Consider the following 17,422-nt stretch of genomic DNA (forward strand, 5'->3'; position numbering starts at 1 on the left):
GAAAACGGCCACAAGCCGCCACCGTCCCCTTTACCAACCACAGCTATGCCTGCACGTGGCCCCAGTCTCTGCCTTCCTCTTGTGACAAAACTGCAAATCCGAAACCTGAGCTTTGGGAGCACTGACACAGCGCCACAAGTGGAGAACGCCACACAGGATCCCATGTGGCAGGTCACAATCAAAAGCCAGCACGCTAGAAACACTGGGTAAAATTCTTTTCAGGCTCTGAGTGGCAGGAGGATAAGGGGTCTCCAACAAGTTTATGCAAAAGTGTATATTACGAAAAAAATATGCACGGATTTCCACCCACTGGCTCACTCTCTATATGTCCACAATGGCAAAGACTGGGCCAGGCTGAAGTCAGGAGCCAAGGATTCCACCCAGGTCAACCACATAGGTGGCAAAGCCATTGCTGCTGCCTCCCAGGGTCTGCTTTAGCAGAAAGCTGGAACAAAGGTTTTCTGATAAGGGATCCCATTGTCCCAGCTGGCAGAGCCCAACTGCCAAACACCAGCCCAACTTGTCTTTTCACTCATTTGCTCATGAACTTGTACTTGAAACCCTTGTCTGTGAAACCTGAGCGAATCTCATGGCTGGAACTGGGCCCTGCTATGATCTGTTTATGGTTTGAGTGTGTTCTCCTGGGGTTCACGCATCAGAAGCTTGGTCCCTGGTGTGGCGGGGTTAAGAGAAGATAGGGCATTGAAGAGGTCAATGCCCTATCAGTGCAAGGTCAACGGGTCCTTGGTGGCCCTGCCCTTGGGAGGATTCATTGCTCTCCCGGTTGGGTCTCCCAGGAGTTATCAAAGAGCAAAGCTGACCCCTCCCCTTCTCTGCTTCCTGTCTCTCCATGCAACCCCACACACACACACACACACCCGTGGGATGCCTCCTGCAGCCCTCAGCAGTGCCACGCTCTGGGACTTCCAGACTGTGAACGAAAGAGCCCTCTTTTCTTTGTTAAGTATCCAACCTCGGGTATTTCAATACAGCAAGAGAAAAAAGAAAGTCTCACCCCAAGACATTTCACATTCTAAAATCTGAAGAAATCACTCATTTTCCGGTGTCAAGCATTTCAGACGAGGGACACTCGGCCTGCACTCTGGACGGACAGCAGGCCCCTCTGCAAAGCAAGACTCTCCCCCAGCAGACCCCCCGGTCGCCACCGACCCACAGGTGGCTCCAACAACTCTCCCCTTTCTGGCATCAAGTTTCCCTTTATTGAACCTTTCCACCCAAACCTTCCAGTATTTTGAACCATGTTATTAAAAATCAAAAAACCTTCTATTGACCTTTGTATCAGTTTCCCACGGTTGCCCTAAACAAACTGCCACAGCTGGTGGGACTTCAAACAGAAACGTGTTCTCCCCCGTTCCGGAGGCCAGAAGTGGGACATCCAAGGGTCAGCCGGCCACAGCCCCCTGGGACTCGTGGGAACAGCCCATCATCTGCCTCCTCCTGCTCCCGGCCCAGGCTGCTCCTCTGCCTAGCTGTGCCTCCCTCGTCCCCTCCTCTGCCTCTGCACTGACGACGCCTCCTGCTCACCTCTGTGTCTCCTCGTGCCTGTCTCAGAACTCCCTCTGCCAAGGGTCCTCGTCAGTGGATTTAGGGCCTGCAAGATAATCGAGAATAATCTCCACCTCTCAAAATCCTTTTCCTAAATAAGGCAACATCTGTGGGTTCATATCGTTTCTGAATTCCCTTTGCTTAGCTATCAGAATCATAAACTCAATTAATAAACGTAAAAGCAATGACACAAGTGGAAAACCACCAGCTTGCAGCCACCACGGAAACAAATGACTCAGACAAGGATCATCTTGGCTGCAAAACCACCGGACAAGATGCCACTGATGAAATGGACGTTCACAGGGCGGGCATGTGGCCAACCAGTTAAGACACCCACGGCCCGTTTTGCAATGCCTGAGAGCCAGCTCCAGCTCCATTCCCAATTCTGGCTTCCTGGGAGGTAACAGATGAAGGCCCGAGTAGCTGGGAAACCTGGATTGAGTTTCCGGCTTCAGCCTGGCCCAGTCCCCACCTCTGCAGGCACTGGGAGAGTGATCCAGAGTCGGGAGCTCAGTCTGTCTCTCTTTCAAATAAACGAGCATATCCATAATATATTTTTTAAAGAGGAAGAAAAGGATATGCGTGCAAGCTCTAAGCATCAGCCAGCATATCGTTTATTAATGGTGGTGGCAGGGGGGTGGGGGTAGAGGGGGCAGCCCTGTGGTGTAGCAGGTGAAGCTGCTGCCTGAAGCGCCGGCATCCCATACGGCCGCTGGTTTGAGACCCAGCAGCTCCACTTCCAATCCAGCTCTCTGCTATGGTCTGGGAAAGCAGTAGAAGGTGGTCCAACTCCTTCAGCCCCTGCACCTGCGTGGGAGACCTGAAAGAAGCTCCTGGCTCCTGGCTTTGGATCGGCACAGCTCCACTGTTGTGGTCAACTGGGCAGTGAAGCAGCGGATAGAAGACCTCTCTCTCTCTCTGTATAACTCTGCCTTTCAAATAAATAAATAAACCTTTTTTAAAAAAAGTGGCAAAGGGGCCAGCACCTTCATGATGGAGAAATCTGGTGAATGCTTCCTCAACCGAGTGAGCAGGCCTTGCCCTGACACCCCCTGCGGACCCAACATCACCTGTAGAGAGAACGGGAAAAATGCACCATCTGGATCTACCCACCAGGACATGCGCAGTCAAAGCCCATCAAGGACAGTCTACAGAGTAACTGATCGTAGTTATGGGGGTGGGCTTAGCACTGTGGGGCAGCAGAAAGTAGAACGTGGGATGCCTGCGTCCCACATCTGCACGCCTGGTTTGAGTCCTGGCTGCTCCGCTTAGGATTCAGCTGGGAAGCAGTAAACCTCAGGTTGAGTCCCTGTCACCCACGGAGGAGACCTAGCCTGACTCCTCAGCTCCAAGTTTAGCCTGGCCCCGCCCCAGCTGCTGGGCGCTTGGGGACTGAAGCAGCAGACAGGAAAGCTCTCTCTGCCTTTGAAATAAATAAAATCAATAAATACAAATTTCTTAGAAAAAGCATGATGATTTTGAAAATAAGGAAATGCAAAACTTCGAGGAACTGTCAGTGGGTTCTCACCACCCTTGATCACCCATAATCTTGGCCTGGATGGAAACCTTGATATAATGGGGTGATTAAGCATATGTATTTTATGGAAAGGATACCAGCCATTTACAAAAATCCCTCTTATCGGGACCAGCGCTGTGGCACAGTGGGTAAAGCTGCAGCTTGCAGTGCCGGCATCCATTGTGGGTGCCAGTTTAAGTCTCGGCTGCTCCACTCCCGATCCCGCTCTCTACAATGGCCTGGGAAAGCAGTAGAAGATGGCCCAAGTGCTTGGGTCTCTGCACCCATGTGGGAGACCTGGAAGAAGCTCCTGGCTCCTGGTTTCAGCTCAGCACAGCTCCAGCTATTGCCACCATTTGGGGAGTGAACCAGTGGATGGAAGATTCTCTCTCTCTGCCTCTCTGTAACTCTGCCTTTCAAATAAATAATCTTTTTTTAAAAATCTTTCATATCAAATATTCAACTGCCAGCTAATTCTGAAACAGTTCAGTATGTTTCAAAGCTAATTTCTGTGTGCTTCTCTACGGGGGCATCACAGTGTTGCAGGAGCACAGCCAGATGAGACCCTGTGTCCCCGAGCACAGGGCGTCGCCCATGGCCTGGCGACCACTCGGAACCTGGTGTCCTGATCAGGAAAAAGTGGGAGTCTTTTTTTTTTTTTTTTTTTTGACAGGCAGAGTGGACAGTGAGAGAGAGAGACAGAGAAAGGTCTTCCTTTGCCGTTGGTTCACCCTCCAATGGCTGCCACGGCCAGTGTGCTGTGGCCGGCGCACCACGCTGATCAGATGGCAGGAGCCAGGTGCTTCTCCTGGTCTCCCATGCGGGTGCAGGGCCCAAGCACTTGGGCCATCCTCCACTGCACTCCCGGGCCACAGCAGAGAGCTGGCCTGGAAGAGGGGCAACCGGGACAGAATCTGGCACCCCGACCAGGACTAGAACCCGGTGTGCCAGTGCTGCAAGGCGGAGGATTAGCCTAGTGAGCCGTGGCACCGGCCAAAAAAGTGGGAATCTTAACACCCACCTTCGGTGATAACCAGAATGCTTGGCAACAGTGCTGGGGCTGATGCAGACATCAGAACTCCCCCACGCTGTGGTAGGAATGCGAAATGGCACAGGGGTCCTCAAGAGGTTCACAGTGTGTACCGTGAAAAACTACGCCTGGGTTTCCAAAGTGTGTGTACCAAAGCAAACATGCCTCTTACGTCCAATTTTCTACAAACTTTTTGCAGAACCCCTCTTATGAACCAGGATAAGCAAAGCTACAGAGACAGAAAGTAAATTAGTTGTTGGCGAGGCCCAGGCGAGGAGAAATGAGGAGTAATGGCAGAAAGTTCTGGAATGGATGGTGTGCTGTGGCCTGATGCGCAAATGCACTAAAAGCCACGGAGGCACACAGCTCCATGGGGAGCACCGTGTCGAGGGCGGGCATCTCTCATCTGACACACTTAGACCCAAAGTGTCTCCGATTTGAGAATTTTTCAGGTTTTGGAATGTTTTCATAAAGTTTCCAGGATGAGCATTCCTAACCCAAAACTCTGAAATCCAAAGGCTCCCAAACCTGAGCTTTGTTGAGCATCGTGCTCACACAGGTGCCAGTGTCACACAGTGTCAGAGCATTCCGGGCTGCGGATTTTCAGAGTAGGGACGCCCAACCTGTCTGTGTGAGTTATAGCTCAATAAAACTCGGGGTTTGGGAGCCAGCGCTGTGGCGTAGCGGGTAAAGCCGCCGCCTGCAGTGCCAACATCCTACATGGGTGCTGGTTTGAGTTGCTCCAATTCCAATCCAGCTCTCTGCTATGGCCTGGGAAAGTAGCAGAAGATGGCCCAAGTGCTTGGGTCCCTGCACCCGCATGGCAGACCTGGAAGAGGCTCCTGGCTCCTGGCTTTGGATCAGCCAATTGGGGAGTGAACCAGTGGATGGAAGACTTCCACTCTCTGCCTCTCCTCTCTGTGTACAACTCTGACTTGCAAATAAATAAATCTTTAAAAAAAAAAACCCTTAGGGTTATTTTCTTTTTTACAATAAACCTGTCTTGCATCAATCTTGTGAACTTGAGCTAATTTAAGAAAAGTGCTAGGATGACACTTAACAAAAAACTAGACGGAATTAGTGGTTACTAGGGATTAAGAGAGATCTACCAGAAATGACACTGAATTGACTGGGGCCTTAGATGAGCAAAAGTTTGCCAAAACAGCGTGACTAAACGGAAGACAAGGTGCTCTCCTCACTACCTCCTTGTGCGACACCTGTAACACGTGTCTCTGCACTAGGCCATGGACTCACGAGGGCCACTGCCCCTGGCCAATCTGTGATTGACTCCCCAGCACCAACAGTCGGTCCCTCGTCAGGGAGAAGCATGTACGTGGACATTAGTGAGCCACAGAAAATACTCCAGAAGATTAGGGCCCATCCATGACTTTGGATCATTTTGGTATATTTTTAAGCAAAAAAGGGAAAGGATTTTCTGTCATCTCTGGGTGGGAGTTTGACCAGCAACATTTATCTTCTTCTTTGTGTCTGTCTGTATTTTAGACATTTTCTAGAGTATACCGTGCAGCCCAAGAATTGATGACAGAGTCCTGTTCTAAGAATAAAGGATGCGGCAACGCTTCCCCTCAAATCTACTGGAGGCACAGGACAGTGACTAAACTGTACACTAGCACTGCATAAAGCAATGGTTCGGGGCAGAAGGTTGAAGCCCTGGTCTGCAACGCCAGCATCCCATATGGACACCGGTCTAGTCCCAGCTGCTCTACTTCCCATCCAGCTCTCTGCTATGGCCTGGGAAATCAGTGGAAGATGGCCCAAGTCCTTGGGCCCCTACACCCTCAAGAGAGACCTGGAAGAAGCTCCTGGCTCCTGGCTTCGGATTGGCACAGCTCCGGCTGTTGCAGCCATTTAGGGAGTGAACCAGCAGATGGAAGCCCCCCAGTCCTCCGCCCACTCGCTTATGCCTCCCTGTAACTCTACCTTTCAAATAAATAAATAAAACTCTAAAAAAAAAAAAAAAAGCAATGGTTCTTAGGAAGGGGAATCCCTCAGAACCACCTGTGCTTTTTCAAAATACAAATGTGCGGGCCCCAGCCCCATGTGAGGAAGGAGAATCTCCAGGGTAACACCTGGGCAGGTGTTCCAGGGCCGGCATCCCAAGTAGGCACTTGTTCAAGTCCCGGCTGCTCCACTTCTGATCTAGCTTCCCGCTAGTGTGCCTGGGAAGGCAGCAAAAGGTGGCTCACGTCCTTGGGCACCTGCCACTCTTGTGGAAGACCCAGATGCAGTCTCAGGCTCCTGGCTTTGGCCTGGTCCAGCCCTGGCTGCTGTAGCCATATGGGAGGTGAACCAGCAGATAAAAGCACTTCTGCTCGCTCGCGCTCTCTCTGTAACTCTGCCTTTCAAATAAATAATTAAATCTTCAAAAAAATAAATAAATAAAAGTTTTAGGAAGTTATGGGGGGAGCCATTGTAATCCATAAGCTGTACTTTGGAAATTTATATTCTTTAAATAAAAGTAAAAAAAAAAAAGTTTTAGTGTCACTGGCTTTATCATTCCTAATTAGTAGCAAACTTTAAAAATCTAGGCCCCAGGTACAGCAGTTAAGCCACATCTCAGTACCTGGCTCTAACTCCAGCTTCCTGCAAACGCACACCTTGGGAGACAGCAGGCAGTGGCGCACGTACTGGGGTCCCTGCTACCCACGTGGAAGGCCAGGATAGAGTGCCCAGCTCCTGGCTTTGACCCGGCATGGCCTCAGCTGTTTGCAGGCACTGGGAGAGTGAACCACCAGATGACGGTCTCTCTGTATCTCCCTACCTTTCAAATAAAATGAAAGTAAAGTTTTAAAAATGTTTAAGACAAAACTAACTCCGCTTTATGAGCTTCTACAGCACATCCTCATAAAGTCCAATTTGCACAAGTCTCCTTGTATCGGCCCTGTGGGATGGACAGGACAGGTCCTGAAAGCCCAGCAGGTGCAGAGAGCCCTGGGAGAAGCCACCCCGGCTCACTCCACAAACGCTGCCTGGCTGTGACTCTAGGTCAGTGCCGCGTCAGTGCACGGAGCTCCAGAGAGGACTAACCGACTCCGGCTCTGCCCTCAAAATCCTCGAGCCAGGGAAATGGAAAAACACATGAGCAACCAGGCGGTTAGAAGAGGATCTGATCCGCTCCTGGAGGAGCCGAGCAAGCAGCAGGCGGAGGAGGAAAGGCACAGGCTCCTGATGCGCTGGCCGGACCTGGAGCGATGAGGACAAGTCACCAGGGTAAAGGAGAAAGGAAGCGGCCCAGGCCAAGGGGCCACAGGGGCCAAGCCCGGACCCCCTGAGAAAGCACAGACAGGAGTGGAGCCAAAGGGGCAGAGAGGAGGGAATCGTCCGTCACTCACAGGCCTTGCTCAGAACCTTGAACTCTACTTAGAAGGTAAAGGGGAGCCCCTGACCGTGTTTAAGGTGAGGAGGCAGCACGGCAAGCTCGGGACAGCGCAGTTGGCTGTGCTTGGCAGTGATGAGGATGATGAGCGGCAAGTCCGCCAGCCGTTAAGACACCCACAAGCCACACCCGAGCGCCAGCGGTTCAATACCCAACTCCGGCTCCTGGCTCCTGTGCCCTGGGATGCAGACCCTGAGAGGTGCTGCTGGCGGCTCAAGGACGTGGGTTGCTGCCGCCCATGGGGGAGACCCGGGCCAAGTTCCCTGTCCCAGCTCTGGCCTGGCGCAGCCCTCACTGCTGTACACACTCAGGGAAGAAGGGAACCAGCAGACGAAAGCTCTCCCTCTTCCTCTGTCCCTCTCCTTCAAACAGATAAAAAGTAAGAGAAACTTGTGGGGAAATAGAATGAAAAGGTAAGTTTATTTTGGTGCAAAGAATGTTGCGATCCAGGCAGTTTTGTTCCTAACATGCATGAAGTTTCCACATATGCATGGATGTCAACATTTTTTGTACCCAAATAAACATATGTTTTAATTCTATTTTCCACCAACTTTGTAAAGCCCCCGCTTAATTTTTCTCCTAGTTTTGTATACATCCCCCCAATAATTCCTCCTCCATGCATTTAGCCTAAAGAAATAAAAATCTTTAAAAATTAGGAAAAGAATTGAAAGGACACAGATGTATAAGTGAGCCAATTTGATGCTTCTGTTTATAAACGGGGTGATCAGAGTTGGAAGAGAAGGAATTACTCATGAACTAGAACAGAATGTATCATCGTCAGTACAGATTGTAGGAGACTCTGCTTTTGCAACTTCCTTAATCATTACAAGAAATACATATAACTCACACACACCACTAGAAAATCTCCAGCTGAAAAAAAATAAGTGAAAGAAGAGAAAAGTTTTAAAAAACCGACCTTGCTCTCAATGCTCCTCCCCCTGCCCCCGCCCAGGTGGCCCCTACCTGCCCGTCCCTGGCTGGGTCACCTGCAGACCGCTCTTCAAACCACCCGTCCTCGTTCTCCGGCCTAACCCGACTTCTCAGAGTCCTGTCAACTTCCCATTGCCCACACTCCCTGCCTCTCTCAGACCTTCCCCTCAGCCTAGAAGCCCCACCCTGCCTCCCCAGCCTGTGAAAACACCACCCGTCCCACCCACCCGGCAGGACCCCTGACCCACTTGGATCCAATCTATGCAGCTTTGTGCTTCCTTCAAAGGCCCTCAGTTCTAGCCAAAAATACTCAGCCTGAGGTCAAACCTCCCTCGAACTACCCTGGAGCCACGGCGGCAGGCGGCAGGTGGACAAGCGCGCCTGTATCTGCGAGGGTGGACACACAACTCTCCCCCTCGTTCTCCAGTCTTCCCGGACCCCCAGAAAAAAGGCACCTTCGCTGCCCTTGGGTCCTTCCCCCACCGGCTCCCTAGGCACCCCCCGGATCTACCCAGCTCCCTGTCCCCTCCAGGCCTGGAAAACAGCCTTGCACAAAACACGCATGGATCGCGGAATTCCGCTGAGCAGTCAGTACGCATGTTCCTGGCGACCAAGGAGAGAGGGGAAAGTTTTATTAGGAAAGAAGGAAAACTCTCCCAATTAAAGATTCCATCACAACCCAGATAAGGACAAAAGCGAAAGTGAAAGTCAGAGGCGAGGTCTCGGAGCCCTCCTCCGCCCCCGACTCAGGGCGAGTGTGGGTAATAATTCTCTCGTACACCCTACACCTCATTTCCTACTTATGCAATCTGGAAAATAATTCTTCCCCTACGTAGCGAGTGAGAAGGCTGTAAGAAAACAGATGACACACAGGATGCTTTCTGAACACCTCATTAGGCAGCGCGGCCGGCACAAAGGTTTCCATCAGCCGGGTGCGGTGGCAGAGGCCCGCTGGCTGCAGGGGCTGGTTTGATGTCCTGCCTTCTTTCGGGTCTAAAACATTTCCAAATGTGTGCACATTAGCACTGACGGTAAGAAAATCCTGGGCTGGAATGCATGCTGACCACACTCCGGAACAGTGTTTCTCAACAACTTTAACCCACACTCCCACTTGATAAGCATTAAGAATCAGACTCCTTTTTAATGAACTGTTGAACCATGAAGACAAAAGGTTTATCTTCCCTTTTAGTCTTAAAGTTGAACATTTCTGTAATTTTTTTCATTTTTTATTTTCTTTGAAAGGTAGAGAAAAGAGAAATTTTCCATCCCCTGGTTGATTCCCTAAATGCCAACTGTAGCCAGGGCTGGGCCAGGCTGAAGCCAGGAGCCAGGAACTCGGGTGTCAGGGACCAAGCCCTCGAGCCATCATCTGCATCCACCAAGGACGCACATCAGCAGGAAGCTGGATCAGAAGCAGAGAAGGGGTCAGCGCTGCAGCGTAGCGGGTAAGGCTGCTGCCTGCAGTGCCAGCATCCCATATGGGCACCGATTCGAGTCCTGGCTACTTCATTTCTGATCCAGCTCTCTGCTATGGCCTGGGAAAGCAGCAGAAGGTGGCCCAAGTCCTTGGGCCCCTGCACCCACGTGAGAGACCTAGAAGAAGCTCCTGGCTCCTGGCTTAGGATTGGCCCAGCTCTGGCCGTTGTGGCCATTTCGGGAATGAACCAGCAGATGGGAGATTTCTCTCTCTCTCTCTCTCTCTCTCTCTCTCTCTCTCTCTCTGCCACTCTGAAAATCTGCCTTTCAAATTAATTAATTAATTAATTAAATAGTTAAAAAAAAAAAAAAGAACAGTGCTTTTGATTAAAGAAAAAAAAGCAGAGGAGCCAGGACTGGATCCAGGCACTCCCTCAAGGGACGCAAATGTCCTAAGCAGCGGTTTAACCTCCTGTGCACAATGCCCAACTCTCTGTTTTCCCACTTCAAAAGATACACTTCTATAAGAAATGCTAGAGGGGAAAATGAGTGAACTGCTGGTTTGCAACAGCGTGGATAATCTCAAATGCAATGCGCCAGGGCCCGTGTTGTGGCTCAGCAGGTTAAGCTGCCACCTTTGGCTACTGTACTTTCAATCCAGCTCCCTGCTAATCAACCTGAGAAGGCAGCAGAAGACGGCCCAAGTCCTGGGGCCCCTGCCGCTGATATGGGAGACCAAGATGGAGTTGCTGGCACCTGGTTTTGGCCTGGCCCAGCCCTAGCTGTTGCAGCCATTTGGGGAGTAAACCAGTGGATGGAAGATAGATAGATAGATAGATATCTCTCTCTCTCTCTCTCTCTCTCTCTCTCTCTCTCTCTTTCCAATAAATAAAATCTTTAAAATAGAAAGTGCATTATGCCTAGTGAAAGAAGCCAGACCGAAGAGTAACTGTGCTATACTGCAGTCATACCAAATTCTGAAAAAGCAAGCCAACCTACTGACAGCAAGGAGGTGAGCAGTTGCTGGGAACAGAAGGGCAGGAGGGGCTTCAGGACACTTGGATGTGGGTGATGGATATGTTCACCACGTCGACTGGGGACGTTTTTACAGCCTACATGGATGTCCAAACGTACCAGATGTGTGTAGTCTGTCGTATGTCATTTATCCATCAATTAAGCGGGTTTGAAAATTTCTACCGCACCATTGAATTTCCTTTTTCAAACTATCCCCTCTGCACCCTGTCCTCACACACACTTCTGAGCACCCAAGCCCCATCACTGCTGGAGCTCCGAGGAAGCACCCAGCCCAGTGGCCAAGCTCTGGCGCTGAGACCTGGGTTCTGCACCTGCTGGGAGGTGACCTCGCTCTTCTCGCTGCTCCTCCCCACTCCAGAGCTCAGGAGTCTCCTCCAGGAGCCAGCCCTGTGCCTGGGCGCGAGCCTTCCTTGTCTTCTTGGAGCTCTGGGGCAGATTTGCAGCCGCCCCAACCACTCAATGGTGAATTCATGTTTGGGCCACTGTGAGACCATAAACCCTAAAGGGGGTTCTGAGCCATTTTCTGTACCTCGGCCCCCTTTAACAGCCTCCTGAAGCCTCAGGGGAGGAAGGTGCAATACCCAGGCACGCCCAGGAGCTACCGCACCTTGAAGACGTGTAGTTGACCCCAGATGAGCCTTTTTATGGATGTATTAAGCAGCAGATCTCATGGCAGGTCAGAAAGTTCCCATCATGCCACAGCAGGGATGTGTAAGGACGTTTCAAGAGAGCTGCCACGGCTGTACCACAACATGTGTGACTCCCGCAGGCACAGCCGGTCCCGCTGTGCGGTCTCGCCCCCCGTCAGGATGGAAGAGGCCACCACAACGTAAGCTTTCCCCACCTAAACTTCCACTTTCACAGGGGCCCTGAACTACAGCCATGCACGAGGATCCAGACTCCGGGATGGTGGCACCTGCTCACGGCGGCTGCGTCCTCTTTGTTTTTGTTTTCCCAATGCTCTGAGCAGGAAACTTAACATCTGACTACAAAGCCATGGAAGGCAGCTGTCCCTCTGTGCATGGAGAACAGGCCCCAGGAGCCCCTCGCCCGCCAAGATCTGTAGAGGTCAAGTCTGCTGGAGAAAATGACACACTATTTGCACCCAACCCATATACATGCCCTTGTATCTTATTGTTTCTATTTCTTTTCGTTTTATTTGAAAGGTAGACAGAAAGGCGTAGAGATGGAGATTTTTCCATCTTCTGGTTCACTCCCCAAATACCCATAATAGTTGGGCCAGGTCGAAGCCAGAAGCCTGAACTCCATCCGGTCTCCCACATGAGTGGCAGGCACCCAAGGACTTGAGCCATCATCTGCTGCCTCCCAGGGTGTGCATCAACAGGAAGCTGGAAGCAGGAGTGAAGCCAGGAGTCCAGCCAGGATGTGGGGGCCCCAAGCAGTGTCTTAACTGCTGAATCCAGTCTAGATTACACAGAATATCTAACCCAATGTAAATGGTATATACAGAGCTGTTAGACAATTGTTTAGGGAATAATGACTGGAGAAAGCCTGCATCTGTTCAATACAAACACAACCACCATATTCCTGACTACATTTTGATCCAGTGTTGGTTAAATCTGCGGATATGGGACCTGAAACTAGGGAGGGCCAGCTATAGTAGCAATCTTAAGTCTAAACTCAAAAGCAAAGATGGGGCCTGGCACGGTGCCGCAGCTGGTAGGGAGCCCACTTGCCGTATTTGGTGCCTAGGATGGAGTCCCGCTGCTGCCTCCCATCCACCTTCCTGCTAATGCACACCCTCGGGGGCAGCAGCTTTGGCTCAAGGACTTGGCTCCCTGCCACCCACGTGGGAGACCTGGACGAGCTTCAGGCTCCTGGCTTTGGCCTGGCTGGCCCAGCCCTGACTCTTGTTGGTATTTTGGGAATGAATAAATGGATGGAAGATCAACATCTGTGTGTGTGTGAGACTCTGCCTTCCAAACAAAATTTTAAAATAAATGAACTTCTTTGAAAAACCAAAGATTAATAATTCCTCTTGCTAGTAGCTGTTACCATTAGCCTAGTACGCTTACACCAGATATGCTGAAAATGTTCTGCTGACCACTAAGGAGCTTCAGACACGTCTCCATGGGGTCACCCCAGCCACCTGATAACATTTTCTTCACTTCTTCAAAGCACTAACAAGAAACCATGAAAAGAAAGAGTGGGGGGATTTAAAGGAAGGAGTTATCTATCTCCCTCGCTGTGACCTCAGCAGGTACAAGGTGAACTTCGAATGGACATGGACCAGGCAGCTCTCGCCCACGTGGGAAAGACAAGACACTCCCATTGCAGCAGTGAATAACGCAAGAGGTTTCATTCCAACCACGGCCCTCTCTTAGTGTTACCAAATACTTCCTTTCTTCTCTTTTTTTGTTGTTGCAGTTATTATAGAGAGTATTTCATAAGAATGTAAAAATAATGAAATAGGGGGCAGGCTCTTGGCCTAGTGGTTAAGAACTCCCACACCCCATAGTGGAGTACCTGGGTTCAATACTCAGCTGTGGCTCCTGGCTGCAGCTTCCTGCTAGTAGTGGGGTGGGGGTGGGGCTTGCCACCCACACAGGTGAGATCCTAGCTCCTGCCTTCAGCCTGGCCCAGTGCCACCTGTCATGGGCATTTGTGGAGGAATCTCTCTCTCTCTCTCTCTCTCATTCTCTCCCTCTCTCTCGTATAAATGTATTACGTAATGCACAGGCCCCTGCCAGTCTCCACTCTGTAGACAAACAAGGCAGAAAGGGGCCATTCCCCGGCCTCCAACCGCCTCCTCCATTTCCTTTAGCATTTGAGGACGTTAAGTATCTACACATCCAAATCAGTTTAAAAAAAAAAAGTTTTAAAGACTTTTTTTTTCTACTCCACTTGAGAAAGGTAGGAACCACTCTTAGCTTGAATCAGTTCGTCAATCTCAAAACTGGCCGAGCACGTGTGTTGGTCCTCCCACGGCCTGTCCTGTTGTAGCTCCCAGCACCTGCTACATCAAAACGGAGCTACAGAGAAATAAGTAGTTTTGGAAACTGAGTATCAGAAGATAGTGGCTCACTGCTTGGATGAAAAAATCCCTACAGAACTACGAGGGGCTGCAGGGTGGATTCTGGATCTCGGGCTCTCCGGGAGAGAAAGACCCCAGCTCTGCAGGAAGGGGGCCGGCATCCCTCTGCCCTCCGTGGGCCCCGCCAAGGCCAGCGGGGCTGCAGGACACCCTCCATGCATCTTCACTGTCCCACTCTGCAGGTCTAGGACGAGCTCAAATCCACCTTCCCACTGCTTCTCCCAGAGCCTGCCCAGCAGCTGCCCTACTACGCGCTCTCAGTCCCTAAGAAAGCAGTGCCAGTCGGTGGCTTCATTTCCTTGCTCTCTCTAACCACCAGTCCCTGCCCTGGGCTGCACTGAACTCATTATAAAGAAGGGCATCGAGGCCGGCGCCGCAGCTCACTAGGCTAATCCTCCACCTGCGGCGCCGGCACCCTGGGTTCTAGTTCTGTCCCGGTTGCCCCTCTTCCAGGCCAGCTCTCTGCTGTGGCCAGGGAGTGCAGTGGAGGATGGCCCAAGTGCTTGGGCCCTAAACCCGCATGGGAGACCAGGAGAAGCACCTGGCTCCTGCCATCGGATCAGCGCGGTGCGCTGGCTGCAGCGTGCCGGCCGCAGTGGCCATTGGGGGGTGAACCAATAGAAAAGGAAGACCTTTCTCTCTGTCTCTCTCACTGTCCACTCTGCCTGTCAAAAAAAAGGAAGGGCACCGAAGGCAAGGACCTCCTAATCGTAGACGATTCTGCGTCCTGCGTGTGGGTGGGCCTGAGACGTCTGATGCTCCCCTCCGCCTGCTGACAGCCCTTCCCTGCGTCTCTCCCACTGTGTCTCCCGCCTTTTCTCGGCCTGTGGATTCGCCGCTCTCACTTAACCTAGCCATCCCCCTGAGCAGACCACATCCTCCGAGCTTCAAGGTTCTGTGTGTGTAAATCACCTAAAATAAAAGCTATGCACTCCTAGGCAGTTTCTACTTTGACAAACAAATCTTCAAGAAAGATCTGTTTACTATTTGAGAGGGAGAGGGAGGGAGGGAGGGAGGGAGAGGGGGAGGGGGGAGAGGGGGGAGGGGGGGAGAGGGGAAGAGAACAGAGGGGGAGAGGGGGAGAGGGGGAAGAGATCTTTCATTGGCTGGTTCACAACTGGGCCTGGGTCAGGCCGAAGCCAGGAGCTTCATGCAGGTCTCCCACATGGGTGACGAGTGCCCAGACACTTGGCCCATCTGCTGCCTTCCCAGGAAGACTAAAGTAGGGAGTAGAGGAGCCTGGACTTGAACCAGTGCTCCAGCATGCAATCCCAGTGTTGCAAGCAGCGGCTTAACCTGCTGCATCACAAAATATTTTTTAAACCTCCACATCAAACAGTTACAAAGAATGTAGTTTACAGGGCTTTGTGCACGTTCGAGACCTTTAATCATCATAGTATTTCTTAAAAATTAAAGTGAAAAAGTCAGACTATGGCATCGCTCAAACTTCTGCTTTAACTTCTTACCCATTCCACTCATCCCACAGGTACTAACAGCTTTATTGAGATATAAAGCATATAACTCAATGCATTCCTTTAAAGGCTGCAACTTAATGGAGCTTAGTGTATTCAGTTTGCAGCAACCAACACAATCTTAAAGCGTTTTCATCACTCTGCAAAGAACCCTTCTCCTAAGAGCAGCGCCTCCCCGCGGGCCCCTCCTCCTTCCCAGCCCTAACCACCAATCCACTTTCTGTTTCTGTACACGCGTCCATTCTGAGTCTCAGATGCAGCGCGTGTGGGCTTCTGGGACTGGCTCCTCTTTCTCAGCATACTGCTTTCAAGGCTCACCTACGTTGTAGTGAGCCCCAGCACTTACTCTTTTTATTATCCAGTCGCGTTTCATTGCACGAGTTACCACATCTGGTTAACGCGCTCATCAGCGGGGGACAGCTGGGCTGTTAGCTGTTTGGGGCTATCATGAATTATGCTGCAACAAACCTTTGGCTGCAAGCTTTTGTCGCCCACAAATCTTAAATTTATTTTTATGCTTAAAAATCTTTCTCTTTAATATGTAAACCATTTCATATATATGTTATGCACAAAGCCGTAGACATCGGGGCAGGCACTCGCTGCCGCCGGTAAGATGCCACTTGAATGCTCACATCCACATCAGGGTGCCTGGGTTCAAGTCCCGGCTCCACTTCCCACTCCAGCAGAGGCAGCAAGTGATGGCCCGCGGAGGAGACCCTGACGGAACTCTGGGATCCTGGCTCTGGCCTTCCCAGGCTCAGCTGTAGCAAGCTTTGGGGAGTGAACTGATGGATTAAGATCTCTCTCGGCCAGCGCCACGGCTCAATAGTCTAGTCCTCCGCCTGTGGCACCGGCACACCGGGTTCTAGTCCCAGTCAGGGCGCCAGATTCTGTCCCAGTTGCCCCTCTTCCAGGCCAGCTCTCTGCTGTGGCCCAGGAGTGCAGTGGAGGATGGCCCAAATGCTTGGGCCCTGCACCCATATGGGAGACCAGGAGAAGCACCTGGCTCCTGGCTTCGGATCAGCGCGGTGCGCCAGCCACAGCGGCCATTGAAGGGTGAACCAACGGTAAAGGAAGACCTTTCTCTCTGTCTCTCTGTCCACTCTGCCTGCTCCCTCCCTATCTCTGACTCTTTGCCTTTCAAATAAATAACACATAAACAATTATATGAATTAAAACTTAAAATAAAAATTTCCTGTGACCATAATCCCTCAAGTACACAAAGAAACTTGTGGATTGTGCAGCCATAAATTCCTATTATTAGCAGTACACAATCAAGGTATCCTAAGTGTATTATGAACTTTGACAACTACTGAACATAAATGTGGAATTTTATGGGAAGACATCCCTTAGGAAGAGAAACTGGACTTACTTTCCAGCTATTATTCCATGGGTCTGTGGATACTTTATTACTATTATAGAAGTGGTTATAACTGGGGCCGGCACCGTGGCACAATAGATTAAAGCCCGGGCCTATAGCACTGGCATCCCATATGGGTGCCAGTTCGAGTCCCAGCTGCTCCACTTGTGATCCCGTTTCCTGCTAATGCCCCTGGGAAAGCAACAGAGGATGGCCCAAGTGCTTGGGCTCCAACACCCACACGGGAGACCCGGATGAAGCTCCTTGCTCCCGGCTTTGGCCTGGCCCAGCGCCGGTTGTTGCAGCCATTTAGGGAGTGAACCAATGGTTGGAAGACCTCTCTCTCCCTGTCTCTACCTTTCTCTGTAGCTCTGTATTTCAAACAAATAAAATAAATCTTTTTTAAAAAGTTTGTATAATTGCAGCACCACTTTTTAGAAAATTTATTCTATTTATTTGAAAGGTACAGCAAGAGAGAGAGATGAAGTGTAGACAGAGAGAGAGAAAGATCTTCCATCCTCTGGTTCACTCCTCAAATAGCCACCAAGAGCCAGGGCTGGACCAGCAGATGCCAGGAGCCTGGAACTCCAACCGAGTCTCCTGCACGGGTATGGGGGCCCAAGCACGTGGGCCATCTTCCCTGCT

General features: G+C 51.0%; 1 protein-coding gene across 11 annotated transcripts in view; it reads right to left on the bottom strand.

The window, feature by feature from the left end:
- LOC149122491 (uncharacterized) overlaps positions 1–17,422 on the bottom strand; it is a 52,084-nt gene that overhangs the window by 15,026 nt on the left and 19,636 nt on the right. For 6 of the 11 annotated variants that reach the window (XR_016219524.1, XR_016219518.1, XR_016219522.1 and 3 more), the window contains one exon: positions 1,546–1,612. Coding sequence is in view for 3 of the 11 variants with exons in the window: in XM_089312065.1 (XP_089168191.1) it covers positions 1,546–1,612; positions 2,553–2,636 (151 nt within the window). In the remaining 8 variants the exon portion in view is untranslated. Of the gene's footprint in view, positions 1–1,545; positions 1,613–2,552; positions 2,637–17,422 lie in introns of all 11 variants that reach the window. The other 5 variants (XR_016219523.1, XR_016219520.1, XM_089312064.1 and 2 more) reach the window with 1 other exon arrangement.

This window comes from Oryctolagus cuniculus, chromosome 13, assembly GCF_051225735.1.
Source record: "Oryctolagus cuniculus isolate XC-2025 breed Fujian yellow rabbit chromosome 13, ASM5122573v1, whole genome shotgun sequence".
Lineage (NCBI taxonomy): Eukaryota > Metazoa > Chordata > Mammalia > Lagomorpha > Leporidae > Oryctolagus > Oryctolagus cuniculus.